At 40.9% G+C, this 15541-nt stretch overlaps 1 protein-coding gene across 4 annotated transcripts in view; it reads right to left on the bottom strand.

Moving 5' to 3' along the window:
- Positions 1–986: 986 nt before the first annotated feature.
- The window catches only part of AUH (AU RNA binding methylglutaconyl-CoA hydratase), a 145632-nt gene continuing 131077 nt past the window's right edge, over positions 987–15541 (bottom strand). For 2 of the 4 annotated variants that reach the window (XM_017854455.1, XM_017854458.1), the window contains 4 exons: positions 9382–9569; positions 4741–4791; positions 3549–3596; positions 987–1610 (listed from right to left, as the gene is read on the bottom strand). In XM_017854455.1, coding sequence (XP_017709944.1) covers positions 1533–1610; positions 3549–3596; positions 4741–4791; positions 9382–9569 — 365 coding nt within the window. In that variant the 3' untranslated portion in view covers positions 987–1532. Of the gene's footprint in view, positions 1611–3548; positions 3597–4740; positions 4792–4822; positions 5091–9381; positions 9570–15541 lie in introns of those variants that run through there. The other 2 variants (XM_017854457.1, XM_017854456.1) reach the window with 2 other exon arrangements.

The following is a 15541-nucleotide window of genomic DNA, read 5'->3' as shown; positions in this document are numbered from 1 at the left end:
GCAGATGGCCAGTCCACATTTGCCTCTTAGAAGAATTTCAGAATTGAGGTTGAGTTCAAATTCCTAAGTTAAAAAATGTAAGTTTCAGAATTTAAAAAATGAAACCTACCCGCTTTCAAAGAGCAATGAAGTCGTCATGATGAGGACGTAAATCCACAGTAAAATGGGTGTTTATCTGATACACGGAAATGTGAGAGGACACCTTAAGGACGCAGCTGGGCTGCACCACAGTGAAGCTTGCTGCAGTGCTCAGCGGGCAAGGGGCACTCCCAGGGACGTCGTCTCCAGCATGACCAGACTCAGACCTGGCACCAACCAGGAAGGCAGTGTGGTTTGGTAAAATGAATGTACAGTAGAGCTATCTCAATGTATTTAAGGGCATCAGAATGTTCTCCTTCCTTTTTCCACAGCGAATTCTCTAGTTTCCGATGTCCCACACACCTACCAATGCCTACTTCCCAGGTACGGCTACTCAGGCATGCAACCTGGAGGCCCCTCTGTTTACGGCTTCTTAGCCTGGCCTGAGCGGCTTCTTAGCCTGGCCTGAGTAGGAAGGCAGGTGTTTGTTAGGACAAAGGGTTGTTTTAAGTTCACCTCTTTCCCTTACAGAAACTGGATGCAAATAGCTGAGGGTAAGGAAGCAGAGAACAGTCTCCACTTTAATCTATGACCCCAAGCCATTTCCATGCTCCAATCCTGGCTGCCCCACTTTCTTTCCTCCTTTGTGTGTAAACATCACCTTTCCTAGGCCCGGCGGCCAGGCCACTTGCTGGGCGAAGGTCCTGGAAGTCCCACTTCACCAGGTCTCCCGTCCGCTTCGGTTCTTTGGCTTCAGTCTTTGGATTCATTCCTCACCTTCGATACTGTATTACGGGACTGATGATGTGAAGAGGTTGCCTGACAGAAGCAGCAATGAAAGGGCTGTTCCTTCTAAAGTCCAGCATGCAGTGATTTAGTCAATTCAAAAAGAATGGGGTAAGAGAAAATTCCCATGTTTTCTTTTCACTGATTTTATTTGTATTAGGTAGTTTTCACTCAGAGTATCTATCAGTTCATTTTTCAGGTTTAGATATATGTAGATTTATATGTATCTGTTCATATGCATTAATTACTTAGAAACTTCATTTGGTATACCTTCACATTTTTGGTATATAGAAATTTTATTTTCTTAATGCAGCACAGTAGACATACAATCAATATTATCCCCTAGAATGTGCAATATATAAATTATCACATTAAAAAATTAGGAACAGAAAGCCACATATGCAGTAAATATTTAAAAATGTATATCTAACTTTGATTCTGTTTCTGACAATATACACTACTAGCTTTACAAATCTGAAATGAGTATGACATTTACACATTTGAATGAAGTACACGGATGGGTCCATTCCGGTTCTTACTACACTATATGAATAATTTGCTCTTCACTTTGGTCATTGAGATTCTATGTGCTGAGGCATACAGTGGACCCGAAAGACACTTCCAGAAGTACATTTATTACATTGGTATCTTAAGAATTTCTCTTCCTTTTATTCTCCTTTATAGCGAGGGGGCCTTTTCTCTTTAAAAGCAAGAAGACCTTCAAGTCTGTCTTTCGTTGGAATGGTCTAAGAAAACAAAACATTAAATATGTCAAAAATGTTAAAACAGCTGTAAAAGTTTATCAAGCACTATCTAACTACTTAAAACCACATTCTAAAATTTTGAAATCTATCAGTCACTTGAACAATTGTCCTTATTATGTAACCAAACTCATCCGTCTTACTCCAAGTACTTCTCTACCTCATTTTGCTCTTCTTTTTCTAGTTTCCTAATAAGGTGGAAGGTTATTATTGATTTAGATCTTTTCTCTAATATATGTATCTAATGCTATTTCTATCTAAGCACTGATTTCAATATATCCCACAAACTTTGAGAAGTTGCATTTTCATTTTAATTTAATTCAAAATATTTTATAATTCCTCAAGACATTTTTGACATACAACATTATTTAGAAAAGTGTTGTTTAATCACCCAATATTTTGGGCTTTTCTAGCAATCTTTCTTTTATTGATTTCTAGTTTAATTTCATTGTGGTCTGAAGAATACCTTGTATAATTTCTGGTTTTTACATTTAGTTAAGTTGTAATGTATGGCCAAATGTGCTTTTACAATTTTTCTCTGGGCTCTGAGTCTATTTCCTTTTTTTTTTGGCGGGGGGGACAGAGTCTTGCTCTGTCGCCCAGGCTGGAGTGCAGTGGCCGGATCTCAGCTCACTGCAAGCTCCGCCTCCCGGGTTCACACCATTCTCCTGCCTCAGCCTCCCGAGTAGCTGGGACTACAGGCGCTCGCCACCTCGCCCGGCTAGTTTTTTGTATTTTAGTAGAGACGGGGTTTCACTGTGTTAGCCAGGATGGTCTCAATCTCCTGACCTCGTGATCTGCCCGTCTCGGCCTCCCAAAGTGCTGGGATTACAGGCTTGAGCCACCGCGCCCGGCCTCTGAGTCTATTTCTAAGACATGTGCAGTTCACTTTCCTCATGGCACGTACTCATCAATGACAGGTGGCGATTTATATACACAGGCTGGGCACAGAGTCACACTCTAGATACTGCTCCTTTAAACGAGGGCTCGTGCACTTTCCAACTCTCGGGAAAGGTAGAACAAAACTTTTTTGCTATTTCAAATGCCCTAAAACAAAGTTTATCTTTCAGAGAAAGATGAAAAAGGAAGAACATTTTTTTCCTCTACTGGGAGACCTACTAATTTGTATACAGTCATCCCTCAGTATCTGCAGGGGATTGGTCACAGGACCTCCTGCAGATGCCAAAATCTGCAGATACTCCAGTCCCTTATATATTAATAAAATGGCATATCATATTACCTATGCACATCCTCCTGTATACTTTAAATCATCTCTAGATTATTTATAATACCTAATATAATATAAATGACATGTACACAGTTGTTACATTGTTTAGGGAATAATGTTAAGGAAAAAAGTCAGTACATGTTCAGTACAGATGCAATCATCCTTTTATTCCCCCGAATATTTTCAATTTACACTTGGTTGAATCCACAAATGCAAAACTTACAGATGAAAAGTGCCGGTTGTGTAAAAAATAAAACTATAATTTCATTAGTGAACTTTCAGTGGGCAGGAGAGAAGGCTCAGAAGTTCAGGAAAAGCCAAGGAGTCTCACCCCAGGTTGCGTGGGCCGGCACACGCTCGCCACCACTCTCCTCTACCTCTCTACACTGGAGTGGGAAGCCAGGGCCATACGCGCAACAGAAAGCATAAGCCTAGAGAGACAGCTCCTGCATACCCAGGACTGACTCAGTTACTCTAAGAGTTTTCCAGATTATATAGACAAGAGACATTCCTGTGGAACAGATCGGTCATAACAGCTGGTAACAAATAGCAGAAACAACTAATTTCAACCCATTTGTATGATTTTGGAATGGGCACAACGGTAATCTTGCTCAGTGAAATTCATTTGAATTATACAAAAGGTAAATACAATTTGTAAGGGTCATCCTCATTGAATCTGTGATTGTATTACATACCTGAGCATAACAAGCTTCTTCTATGGCTAACCCTGTTACTAAATCGACCTGAGAATAAAAACATAATTCATTTCAGCAGAAATAACTTTGTAAAATATGGTACAGTCAATAGAAATTCAAATTGAATAACCCTACCCCCAAAGCACCCAATCCTTTGATATAGTTCAGCAGATCAGAGTGTGACCAACATGAGACACAGAACTAGGCTTCCTGGGTTCGTCCAGACTCCGTCCTTGGGAGCTGAGTTACTTGGGGAAGTTATTTAACCTCTCTGTTCTTCAAAGAGGCATGTCTGAACAAGGGGCTAATTATAATGCTCACCAAATGCGAGAATTGTGAGGATTAAATGAGTTAATCCAGGTGAGGCCTTTATTATCGCAACACACACAAACACACACACATGATGCTTAGTACATAGTAAGGGCTATATAAGGTATTTGCTATTAGTATTGTTACCATTATGTAAATATTTAAATAAACCAAATACTTTTGTAAATTTATGAAACTGTATTTACTGCTAATAAAGTCCATCTCTTTTTACTGCTATACAGCCCAGGAAGATTTGGAGGTTACTCAGTCTGCAAGAAGGAAGCACTTTTCTTCAAAATACCCATAATTTGACCAAAATATAACAACTGCCATGAAATGTCCAATAAATGGGTATGTGCACCATCTCCTCCTCCCTGGCCTGGGACCTCCACTCTTTTGGAGTCATCTTCCTGGGGTACCCCAAGGACACACAATGATTTCACCTTGCATTGTGTGTGCCTCCCTGCAGAAGACACACTGAGAAGCAAAGGTGGAGAGAGCTAGGAGTTCTCCTTGGAATGTTTTATGTAATATAATACCAATGCTAAAAATACACAGAATGCCCTGTTCCTCTGGTTTTCTATGAACTACTAGCCAATAAATCTGTCTACTAACTCGATGGCAAAAGTAATGAGCATGTCATAAGCTTCAGGGCACTGATAAAATTACTGAATTCTGTGCTTATGATACTGAATTAGCAATAACCGTAAGAATGAAATAAATGACGGAGCTGCAAGGAACTTCAGTAGCTTTCAGTAATAGTAGCATTGAAACAACCATATTTTAGAACTTAAAAAAAAAATGTGGAAGTCTAAACATGGTTCATTTAAATTAAATCTCCACTCTCCATTCCCAAAACAAACTCAAGCATTAAGGAACCTACCTCCATCCCTTGATTAATTGCTAATTTTGCCACTCTCATTGCAACAGGTCCCTAAAATTCAAATTAAAGAGACAGACTTTAATTATTATTTATGCAACTTATGTTGTATATCTCAGTAAAATTCAGAATTCCCACCACTGGATCCATGGCAGAGTCAGCAACGGCTGTCAGATACTAGACGGAAAATTTTCTGAGCCTTGCAAGGCTGTAATTAAAGAGCAACTGCAACAATTGCATCAGCACATTATTTAGATTCCACAGTGTTCTGTTATGCTGCAAACTCCGGATCCTTAAAGGTGAGCAGGTAGTGCGTGTCCAGCTGTGAGCTTGCTGTTCTTCAGCAACACTTCCTAGAAGTTAAGTAGAGGAAGGAAAAGGAGGTAAGGTCTTCGCCTCAGTACCATACCAATTAGGGGTTTTGACAGAAGCTTGGGCTGGGGATGAGGCTGTTGCTATTGATTAAGGTAGGGTTCTGATATCATCTCTTTCAGACACTGGCTCTCTGTCTTTCCTCCGTTAGCCTTGATAACAAATAGTAATGATGGTGGATTAATCAAGAATGTCCTCTAAGCAGTGCTCCCACAGCACAAATAAAATTGAAGTCTACATAAGTCTTTCAGGACGTAGGAGAGTCACTGAGGAATGAACTGGGCATCTGCTGTGAGAAGGAAAATGTTACCTGTGTCTTTCTGGCAGAAGCCAAACTCTTACCAAGCTATCCTACCTCAGATGGAATTTCATCATTTGATCACATTTTAAAGTCCTAAATACTGTTTATCGGTGATGAATGTGAATTCAAGGCTATATTTTGAACTGAATGCTCTTTTGAATTAAAACACAAGGCAGTCTCTAAACAACAAGCACAGCAAAGGACTCTTGGATGGTGACATGGATGAATGCATGAAAAGACATGTTTTCCTATCGAGGAGTTTCTATTATTAAATTTGACCTATCTAAATTTTCCTCCAAATCATGTTTACAAATCTTTTTCAAAGGCCACAAATTCCAAGGCTATAGTTGGTAGACAAGTATCTTATTGATAATTCTTCCCATTGTGATTTGCCTGTGTGGTAGACACTAATACCATTTTTTTTCATGATAATCAATCCATTTCATTAAACGGTGTGCTCCTCTAATTTTTCCACTTTCATCGTCAACTGACCAAGAAAAGGTGTTTGTCAAACTCCTAGATGCACACAAATCCCCATTCTTCTTGTGGAAATGCAGATGTGGACTCAGTGGGTCTGAGATTCTGCACATCTAACAAGCTGCCAGGAGATGCCCAGGCTGCTGGTCCACAGACCACAGTTTGGGAAGTAAGGTTTAGAAAACCATGAGAAAAACAGGAAAATTCAAAATACTATTAGAGACAGTGCTTGATTTAATGTTTCCCCCTTTAAAACATAAAACCAATGCCTTTTCTCCTTTACAAGCCTTTTTTTCTCAGATAAATGGAAGTAATATATAATACAGGTATCACCTAGAAATACTAATTTTACAGAAGCTTTCAGTTACCTGGAGGACTAATCATTTGGCAACAAAGTAACAAACATAAAAATAAAGATGATTCCACTCAAACTTCATTTGGTAACTTGTACATATAATTTTGCAGTCACATATTTTCTGAAGTAACTCAACATCTGCTTATACATTTGACCTGGAGGAAAATTAATTTTAACAATCAACATTCTGAAGGAGTGTCCTTCAAATGAAAAGTGACAAAGGCACACGCGCAGGGACTGTGATGACGGCTGGGTGACCACACAGTGGGATGCGGCTCAACACACTGGGAGTGGAAGGAGGGAGCAGAGGGGAGGGCGGTGCTCACGTTCTCAGGCGGGGCGGTGTGTGGATGGTGGTGGCATTTGCTGCATGGTGGTCACAGGAGCATCATGGGAGAGAGAGCAAGTCAGGCCCTAAGGGGATAATAAGCTGCCTATAGGGAGTTCTGAAGCAGAGAACTGAACATCCATGTCAAGAGGCCAGGAGCAGGCTCCGCAGATCATCAGAACTGGAATTCTGCCATAACCTTTCTGAAACACACCCCTTTCTTTCAACTGAGATACGTTTTGGTCATAAAGTTTTAAGCCAAGCTAAGTTATAACACCAATATTCAGTCAAATTATTACTCTCCTGATAATTGTACCTTTAATTTCTCTTTAGGTACAGATTTCTCTCATATTTGGGGAGAATAAATAAGTTTGTAGTGAGAATCTTTTCTTTTTAAGGCAAAAATCTTTTTTTATTTGCTTTCCATCAATCCAACAAACACACATTGAGCATCTACTGAATGTATGGCTCTGCATTACCTTATATGGGGAATAAATTATGTAACGGTCCTTCCCTAAAAGAGCTAACAGCTCCTAAGTTAATTAAGGACCAGAGCGTCAATGCCAGGCAGTGTGGTTTTAAAAACTGATTCAGCAGGTGCACACCAGCAGAGTGGGGCCTGGTTTGTCAGCAAAGGCTCCTGTGCTGAGTGCCAAGAATACTTTCTGAAACTGGATGCAAGACTCTGAGCAAATGTGAACATTCATGCATTTTTTAAAAGATTCAAATGCATGAATTTGGACTCTCATGGCATTCCTAAAAGATCCACAGCCCACAAAAGGTTATGAATTCTGTTTGAGTCAAGCAACCCTGAGTTAGAGAGAAAAACTATTTTGACTCCAGAAATGGTTAGGGGGTTATAAAACTTCAAATTCCACTAGGAATAAAGAAAGGTCACTACTGCTTATACCGCAAAAGAAGATCCTTTCTCTCAATTTAAAGCCCTTTAATCTTGTGATTTCAGACCAAAGGCATATTTGAAAAATATATGTGAATGGGTGACAAAAAGCTTAAAAGAGGATTGTCAGTGCACGGCCACTGATACCACTCCGGAGTCAGCCATACGTGTCGTGTTCTAGATTTTGAAAGTGTACTTGTGGGAAAGCACAACGGAGTGAAAACGATGCCTACACCACCATAAGCACACACACACACGATGCATCCACCACCATAAGCACACACACACGATGCCTACACCACCATAAGCACACACACACAGAATGCCTACACCACCATAAGCACACACACACACAATGCCTACACCACCATAAGCACACACACACGATGCCTACACCACCATAAGCACACACACACGATGCCTCCACCACCATAAGCACACACACACGATGCATCCACCACCATAAGCACACACACACGATGCATCCACCACCATAAGCACACACACACGATGCCTACACCACCATAAGCACACACACACGATGCATCCACCACCATAAGCACACACACACGATGCATCCACCACCATAAGCACACACACACGATGCCTACACCACCATAAGCACACACACACGATGCATCCACCACCATAAGCACACACACACGATGCATCCACCACCATAAGCACACACACACGATGCCTACACCACCATAAGCACACACACACGATGCATCCACCACCATAAGCACACACACACGATGCATCCACCACCATAAGCACACACACACGATGCCTACACCACCATAAGCACACACACACGATGCATCCACCACCATAAGCACACACACACGATGCATCCACCACCATAAGCACACACACACGATGCCTACACCACCATAAGCACACACACACGATGCATCCACCACCATAAGCACACACACACGATGCATCCACCACCATAAGCACACACACACGATGCCTACACCACCATAAGCACACACACACGATGCATCCACCACCATAAGCACACACACACGATGCATCCACCACCATAAGCACACACACACGATGCCTACACCACCATAAGCACACACACACGATGCATCCACCACCATAAGCACACACACACGATGCCTACACCACCATAAGCACACACACACGATGCATCCACCACCATAAGCACACACACACGATGCCTACACCACCATAAGCACACACACACGATGCATCCACCACCATAAGCACACACACACGATGCCTACACCACCATAAGCACACACACACGATGCATCCACCACCATAAGCACACACACACGATGCCTACACCACCATAAGCACACACACACGATGCATCCACCACCATAAGCACACACACACGATGCCTACACTACCATAAGCACACACACAGAAAGACAAACAACTACTGCTTTTCAAGCAGGCTCTTCACTTTTCAAGTGAAGCCACTGCAATGAAAGTCCACTGTGGCACAACAGACTATGGTACCTTACTAGAAAACAGCATATTTCAATGTATTTTGACTTGGGGTGGCCCACTGTGACAGCCAGCCCTATCACTCTTTCTCTCCATGGCTACGGCTTCCATTAGAGCGCTCAGCTGGTGAGCACATTAAAACACCTGGCTAGGAAGTTGTGCACACATGACAAGTGTTGTCAAGGGATATTTTATCAAAGTGTGGCTACGAGAAGACCCTTGGAGCATCTTCAAAGCCTCATCTGAATTCCACAGGATCGTAGTGTTTATCTCGTGTAACCGCTCTAGTTTTACACAACCCATGCATCCCTTTACTTGGAAGCAAGCCAGGGACTTCTTCGGTAGGCAAGATGACTGCTGTTTTAGTCAAAGTGTTATAAAGTTTCCTAAAATGAGAAAAAATAAACTCTGATGAGAAATACCTGAGGTAAAAACTCTCTGGCCAGGTCCAGGGCCTTTCTGTAGGCAGCATCTCCCTCCTGGTTCTGTTCCAGAACGTGGCTGATTAAACCCACTGCTTTGGCTTCTTGGCCATCGAGGACTCGCGCAGAGAATATGAGCTCCTTGGCCAGGGACATTCCAATGGCGCGTGGCAATCGCTGTGTTCCCCCTGAGGGGTGAAGGAGAGAGAAAAGGCAATGATTTGATACCTGTTAGTTTTAACACTTCAGTGTTTCGTATCTTCATTTATAAAAATAAACCAGGGCCAGAAGTTTATATGTTAAAATTAGTAGCTGGAAAACTACTTCGGAACAGGATCTAATTTCTTAATTCCCTTATAAAACTAGTAACACCAAAAAAGGACGTGAGAACCTTACATCCTTATTAAGTGACTGTGGCACTGAGTGTCACCGGCAACCTCTCGGACATACTCTGAGTCCAACCCACAGTCATCACCGCGTCAGTAACCATCAGGTGAACAGCAGTGAACAGGCAGTGCCAGCCAGTAAGTCCACTGACTAGAAAGGCAGAGTTCCACCAAGCTTGGCATTCTTCTTTCAGCTTAAATAAATCTTAACACATTGTGAGACATTCAACTCATTTTTTTTTTTTAAAGAATCCTTTATGGTGAATACACTGTAAACAAATTTTAATTTAGAAATAAAACCAGACAATGACTCATGAAAACAGGCTTTGTCCTGGTGGTAGTTATTTTCTCAGTGCAAGTTCTGGTCATCTCTGTTAGCTCTTCTCTCGGAGACGCTCTCTCACATAAACACACCCCTTTTCCAGTTGGTGAGGAAAATCCACTGTGTGTGGAGTCAGAAGCCATGCATTTAGTTATAACGTTGCCACTTACTACTTTAGGGACTTTAGGAGTTGATTAACTCTTCAACTCCAAGGGAACACACTGGGTATATTAGTATGATTTAGGGTAAATCTAGGTCAAAACAGTTCTGCAGCAAAAGATGCCTATTTTGTGAAGATGGCCTAACTCACTAGATCCATCTAAGTATTCACTACAGTATCTTCCAGTGATGAGGACGGGATCTCATTAAACACAAAGCTGGGCAAAAGCAGGTAACACAGGTCTAGCCTCAATGTCTACCAAGAAGAATATGACAACAGCTTCAACATCAGTGTTCACCTAAATCTCACCCTATCAACGGCTGCGCCAGGAGGCAGAGGAGCAGCGGACTGCCCCCTCACAGAGCAGGAAAAGCAAACTGACGCCCACCATCTACACAAGCTCACTCACTGGATTTCACTTGGCCTACAAAATTCAAAACTTTTCTTTCTGCATTAGTTAGCAACATTTAAAACTAGATGAGTGATTTTATCTAAAAAACCAACTTCCACCTGTATCAACTGCAGCTGTGCCTTTTAGACACAACATTTTTTCATGTGCCAGTGTCCACCACCCTCCATTACTGCAATGCTCCAGAAAGCATTACTCCAGTACTTTTCCTTTAAAGGAAAGCAAAATCATTTCTTGTTCACATCTCTACGAAAAGTGGAAAAAAATCAAAGACCACAAGAAGGCACAGGTTTAATAAAGTATGCCTCAGTTGGAAGAACAGAGCTTAAGATGTTAAGATGCCATTAATAAGCAAGCTGTATTAAGAATCATAACTAATATTTACAAAACAGGTAATATTTAGAAAAAGAAACCCTGAATGAATTGCAAAAGGACTCATATTTTCAATACAGATTGTTTTCAAACAAATACAATAATGCCACTGCAAAATGCAGTTATTACATGTTGAAGCTGCCCAAGCAGTTAGAGATGGTGAGTTTATACAGGTGTTTACTCGATACAGCAGAAAATGTGTGTCTGAAGACAATGAAGCATTGACAAATTTAAATTTAACTTTCGACAATGATGTTGCTCAGTGTAGTAAAGATAGGTCTGAGAACTTATGGGATAAGCTGCATGGAAAAGACAAGCTATTTATGGTGCTTCCAATGGCAGCTGATTAGAACACAGATATAAATATAACTCAGATAACTATATTTACTCATGGAGCTGACGAGAATTTAGATGAGACTGAAGAACTTAACGAATATATATTATTCATGATAAGCATATTAGGAAATGGTCTTTTTCTTGTTCTATGAAAAGTTTAATGTAGACTGGTCAAAATTAACAAATGTGACCCACATTGTTAATGTCACACTTTTTATTCAACGTAAACAACATTTTCCAAGTCCCTGAAGCTCACGCTCGTTCATCATATTGTTCCATTTATAGTATGACTCTGAGGTATGAGGATTTTTGCAGAAACTTAACAAAGTAACGGTCATGTAGCTGGTAACTAACACTATGAAAAAGACCCAGTCCCTTAAGCTGAGGTGCAGACAGCGGGATGCTTTGTTTCATAAGCTGGACGCACAACACAACAGCTGGCTAGCGGGCCTGCCACGGAGGCTAGAGGTATAGTGCAGCAGAGAGCTCACTTTCTGACTCGCTGAAACCAACGCATCACAGGAACCAGGGGAAAACCCTCAGCGCGGCTCACCCACTAACGCTGCATCCAGGACTTGATCTTTTCAGATGACATCACAAGCCATCTACTTTATTGCCTCATATAAATGGAATCATTCAGTATTTGTCTTTTTGTGATTCAGCTGTTCACTTAGCATAATGTCCTCAAGATTCACCTCTGTGGTAGCATGTGTCAGAAATCCATTCCTTTTTAAGGCTGAATAACATTCCTTTGTACGTATATACCACATTTTGCTTACCCATTCATCCCTGGAAGGATACCTGGGTTGCTTTACCTTTTGGCTATGGTGAATAATGCTGCTATGAACACGGATATACAAATACCTCTTCAAGACCCTGCTTTCAATTCTGCTTTCAATATACACAGACTGGGACTGCTGGATCATACAGTAATTCTCGTTTAATGTTTTGAGAAATCACCATAATGTTCTCCATGGTCACCAAACCATTTTACATTCCTACCAACAGAGAACAAGAATTCCAATTTCTCTACACCCTCACCAACACTATTTTTTTTTTTAATAGTAGCCATCCTAATGGGTGTGCAGTAGCATTTTGAAACCCACCCAATAGTCCCATAGACAGTTCTTTTTGGATGAACACAGAAATTGACCCTTCTGCTGTTAAAGCTTGAAACCTGCATCTGTTTTGAGTTTCTTCCCCAGAGAAGGACCTTTGGGCCTTTCAAAGAAAAGTATCAAAGAACCAAAACTCCGCCGCAGATCACCACACCAGATGACTCCTTGCCCCTCCCCAGTTCTTGTTTTCTTACACATTGTTACATTTCTTCCCTGCTATATAAACCCCTAGTTTTAGTGGGTTAGGGAGATGAATTTGAGGCTGAGCTTCCATCTCAGCAGCAGCAGCCAATTAAAGCCTTCTTCCTTGGCAGTACTTGTCGTGACAGTGATGGGCTTTCTGTGCGGTGAGCAGGAGGACCTAGACCAAACCCCTGGTGTTTTGGTAACAATTTCATTGTGAGTAGTGATGCTTTTCCCTAATGACTAGTGACAAACAGCAAGTTGTCATGTGCTTATTGGTCATCCATATATCGTCTTTGGAGAAATGTCTATTTAAAGTTCTTTGTCTATTTTTAATTTGCATCTTGAGTTGTTTCATTTGTTGAGTTATAGGAGTTCTTTATACATTCTGGATATTAATCCTTTATCAGATACAGACTTGCAAATATTTTCTCCCATCCCATGGGTTGCCTTTTCACTCTGTTGATAGTGTCTGATGCATAAAAGTCTTTTAATTTTGGTCCAATTTACCTCTTTTTTCTCTTGTTGCCTGTGTTACCAGTGTCATATCCAAGAAATGATTGCCAAATCCAATGTTATAAAGCTTTTTCTTTATGCTTTCTTCTAAGAGTTGTATACTTTCAGTTCTTATGCTACGGTCTTTGATCAGTTTTGTGTTAATTTTTGCATAGGGTATAAAGTATTCCCAACACCACTTCTCGAAAGGGACATTCTTAAATGATTACACAAATACATGATTTCATTCACTCATTCCCAATGAAATTTTAACTTTTAGAATACTTGTTAGGCAAGAAATTATCTCAGTTTGCAGAAATCTAAGACTGATGGCCTGAATTATATATATTTTTACATGTGCGGAACTGAAAATAAACTGTCCCCTCCACCCCTCAGGCATACAAAATTCATGATTTCAAATTTTATAAAAATGATATAATCTGTTCAGTTTGCCCTTCTCAATTACTAACGCTACCATGAGCAAAGAACTTTACAAATGGAAGTTACAATGCAATATTGGACAACTAAACATGATTGATATGGAATCTAAGACTTTTTACAAATATCTCAGGAATAGTTACCCCAAATGGCAAAACTTTTTATGCCAACATTCTTTTCTAGCTTGAAAGTACTTAAATTTACTAACAGGCATTTTCTATAATTAAATTAAATGAAACTCAGTACTCTTGATGGTTAAGGAAGTCAAGTAGTGCAGAAAAACATCCCAATCCAAAAGACGAGATGTGCCACTGAAATCTTGGTGCAATTATAGCTCACTGTAGCATCCACCTCCTAGGCTCAAATGATGGTCCTGTCTCAGCCTCCCTAGTTAGCAGCCACGCCTGGCATCAGACTGTAAGCCCCAAATGTAAAGAAGAGAACTAGAAAAAAATTACTTCAATTCACCTTTTCTTAATTCTGAATATCAAACTCCAATATTAACTCAGAGTTAGGTAAAAGTGAAGACAGTGTATCCTATTTCTGTCAGTTGATTGCTTACACCAGGCTTGCTTCATTAGATTAGATCATATAATCTGCTAGTTCCCTTAGGCATTTGAATTCACGATTCCTAAACAGTCTTGGTAACTGATGAAATTAAGCAGTGGAATTAAAAAATAGGATTGCCCTTGGTGAAATTATAATTGTTTCAGTCTGACAAGCAGCCCTAATGCATTCAAGGTGACAGAGGTCTACAAAACTATTCAAACTCACACTGTCCATCCCAACAGCTTCCAACACAGAGCCCTGACTCCTGGTCAGGATCTGCTCTGAGGCTCCCTGGGCTAGAGCCATGTACTCAGGGTTACGACATCAGCAAGTAACACATTCCCAGGACACTCCTGCAGGTACTCCATGGTACTACTGGGTATGAGGAGAAATGTGAAGCTAAGCTGAGAATTCCAGGATAGCTCACAAGGCTTCCACTAAAAACAAAGATCTCACAGCGACCACAGTTAATAATAGTATGTAGTGTATGACTTTGAATGTTCTCACCACACAAAAAAAGATAAGTTGGTGAAGTAGTGGATATGTTACTTAGCTTGATTGACTCTTTCTACAATGTTTACATAGATCAATATACCATGGTCAGGCATGGTGGTGGCTCACACCTGTAATCACAGCACTTTAGGAGGCTGGGGCAGGGGGACAGCTTGAGCCCAGGAGTTTGAGACCAGCCAGGCCAACATAGCAAGACTCCGTCTCTACCACACACAGATACAAAATCAGCCAGGCATCGCATGCTAACTACAGAGGCTGAAGCAGGAGGATCATCTGAGCCTAGGAAGTGATGCTACAGTGAGCTATGATTGTGTACTGCAGTCCGGCCTGGGTGACAGAGCGAGAGCTGTCTCCAAAAATATAAAAACAAAACCAAAATTATCACATTGTACCCATAAATATACAATTATTTGTCAGTTAAAAATAAATTTTAAAAAACAAGTGCCTCAAACCTTGAGGGGTAGTAAATTTATAGCACTTTTCCTTCCACAGAAAAGCAAGTATAATATTTCTGTCATTTCAACACTCCACCAGCCAAAGGCACTATGTGAAGTTCGTGTACCTACATGACAATATGTCCAGATCAGCAAGCAGAAACTGAGTTCCAAAGCTGCATTACTATGCTATGAAGAAAGAAAGTGCCTTGGCCACTGCCCTTCCCTTTCTAATGTGTGAATGCTTAGAAAACACAAGGGGATTTCTAAGGCTTTTGCCTTGGCTGTGTCAACGTGGAGGTTCTGATTCAGTGGGTATGAGGTGAACCCAAGGTTCTGCATTTCTAATAGGCTCCAACATTCCTCTAAAGAGTTAGCAGAATCTACTAACCCACTGCTCTAAAACAGGAGATGGAGAGATAATTCTCTTAAATTACAGCAACAC

This window comes from Rhinopithecus bieti, unplaced genomic scaffold, assembly GCF_001698545.2.
Source record: "Rhinopithecus bieti isolate Rb0 unplaced genomic scaffold, ASM169854v2 scaffold_38761, whole genome shotgun sequence".
NCBI lineage: Eukaryota > Metazoa > Chordata > Mammalia > Primates > Cercopithecidae > Rhinopithecus > Rhinopithecus bieti.
Note: the sequence above shows the minus strand (reverse complement) of the source record. Positions and strands in the feature narration are given on the sequence as shown.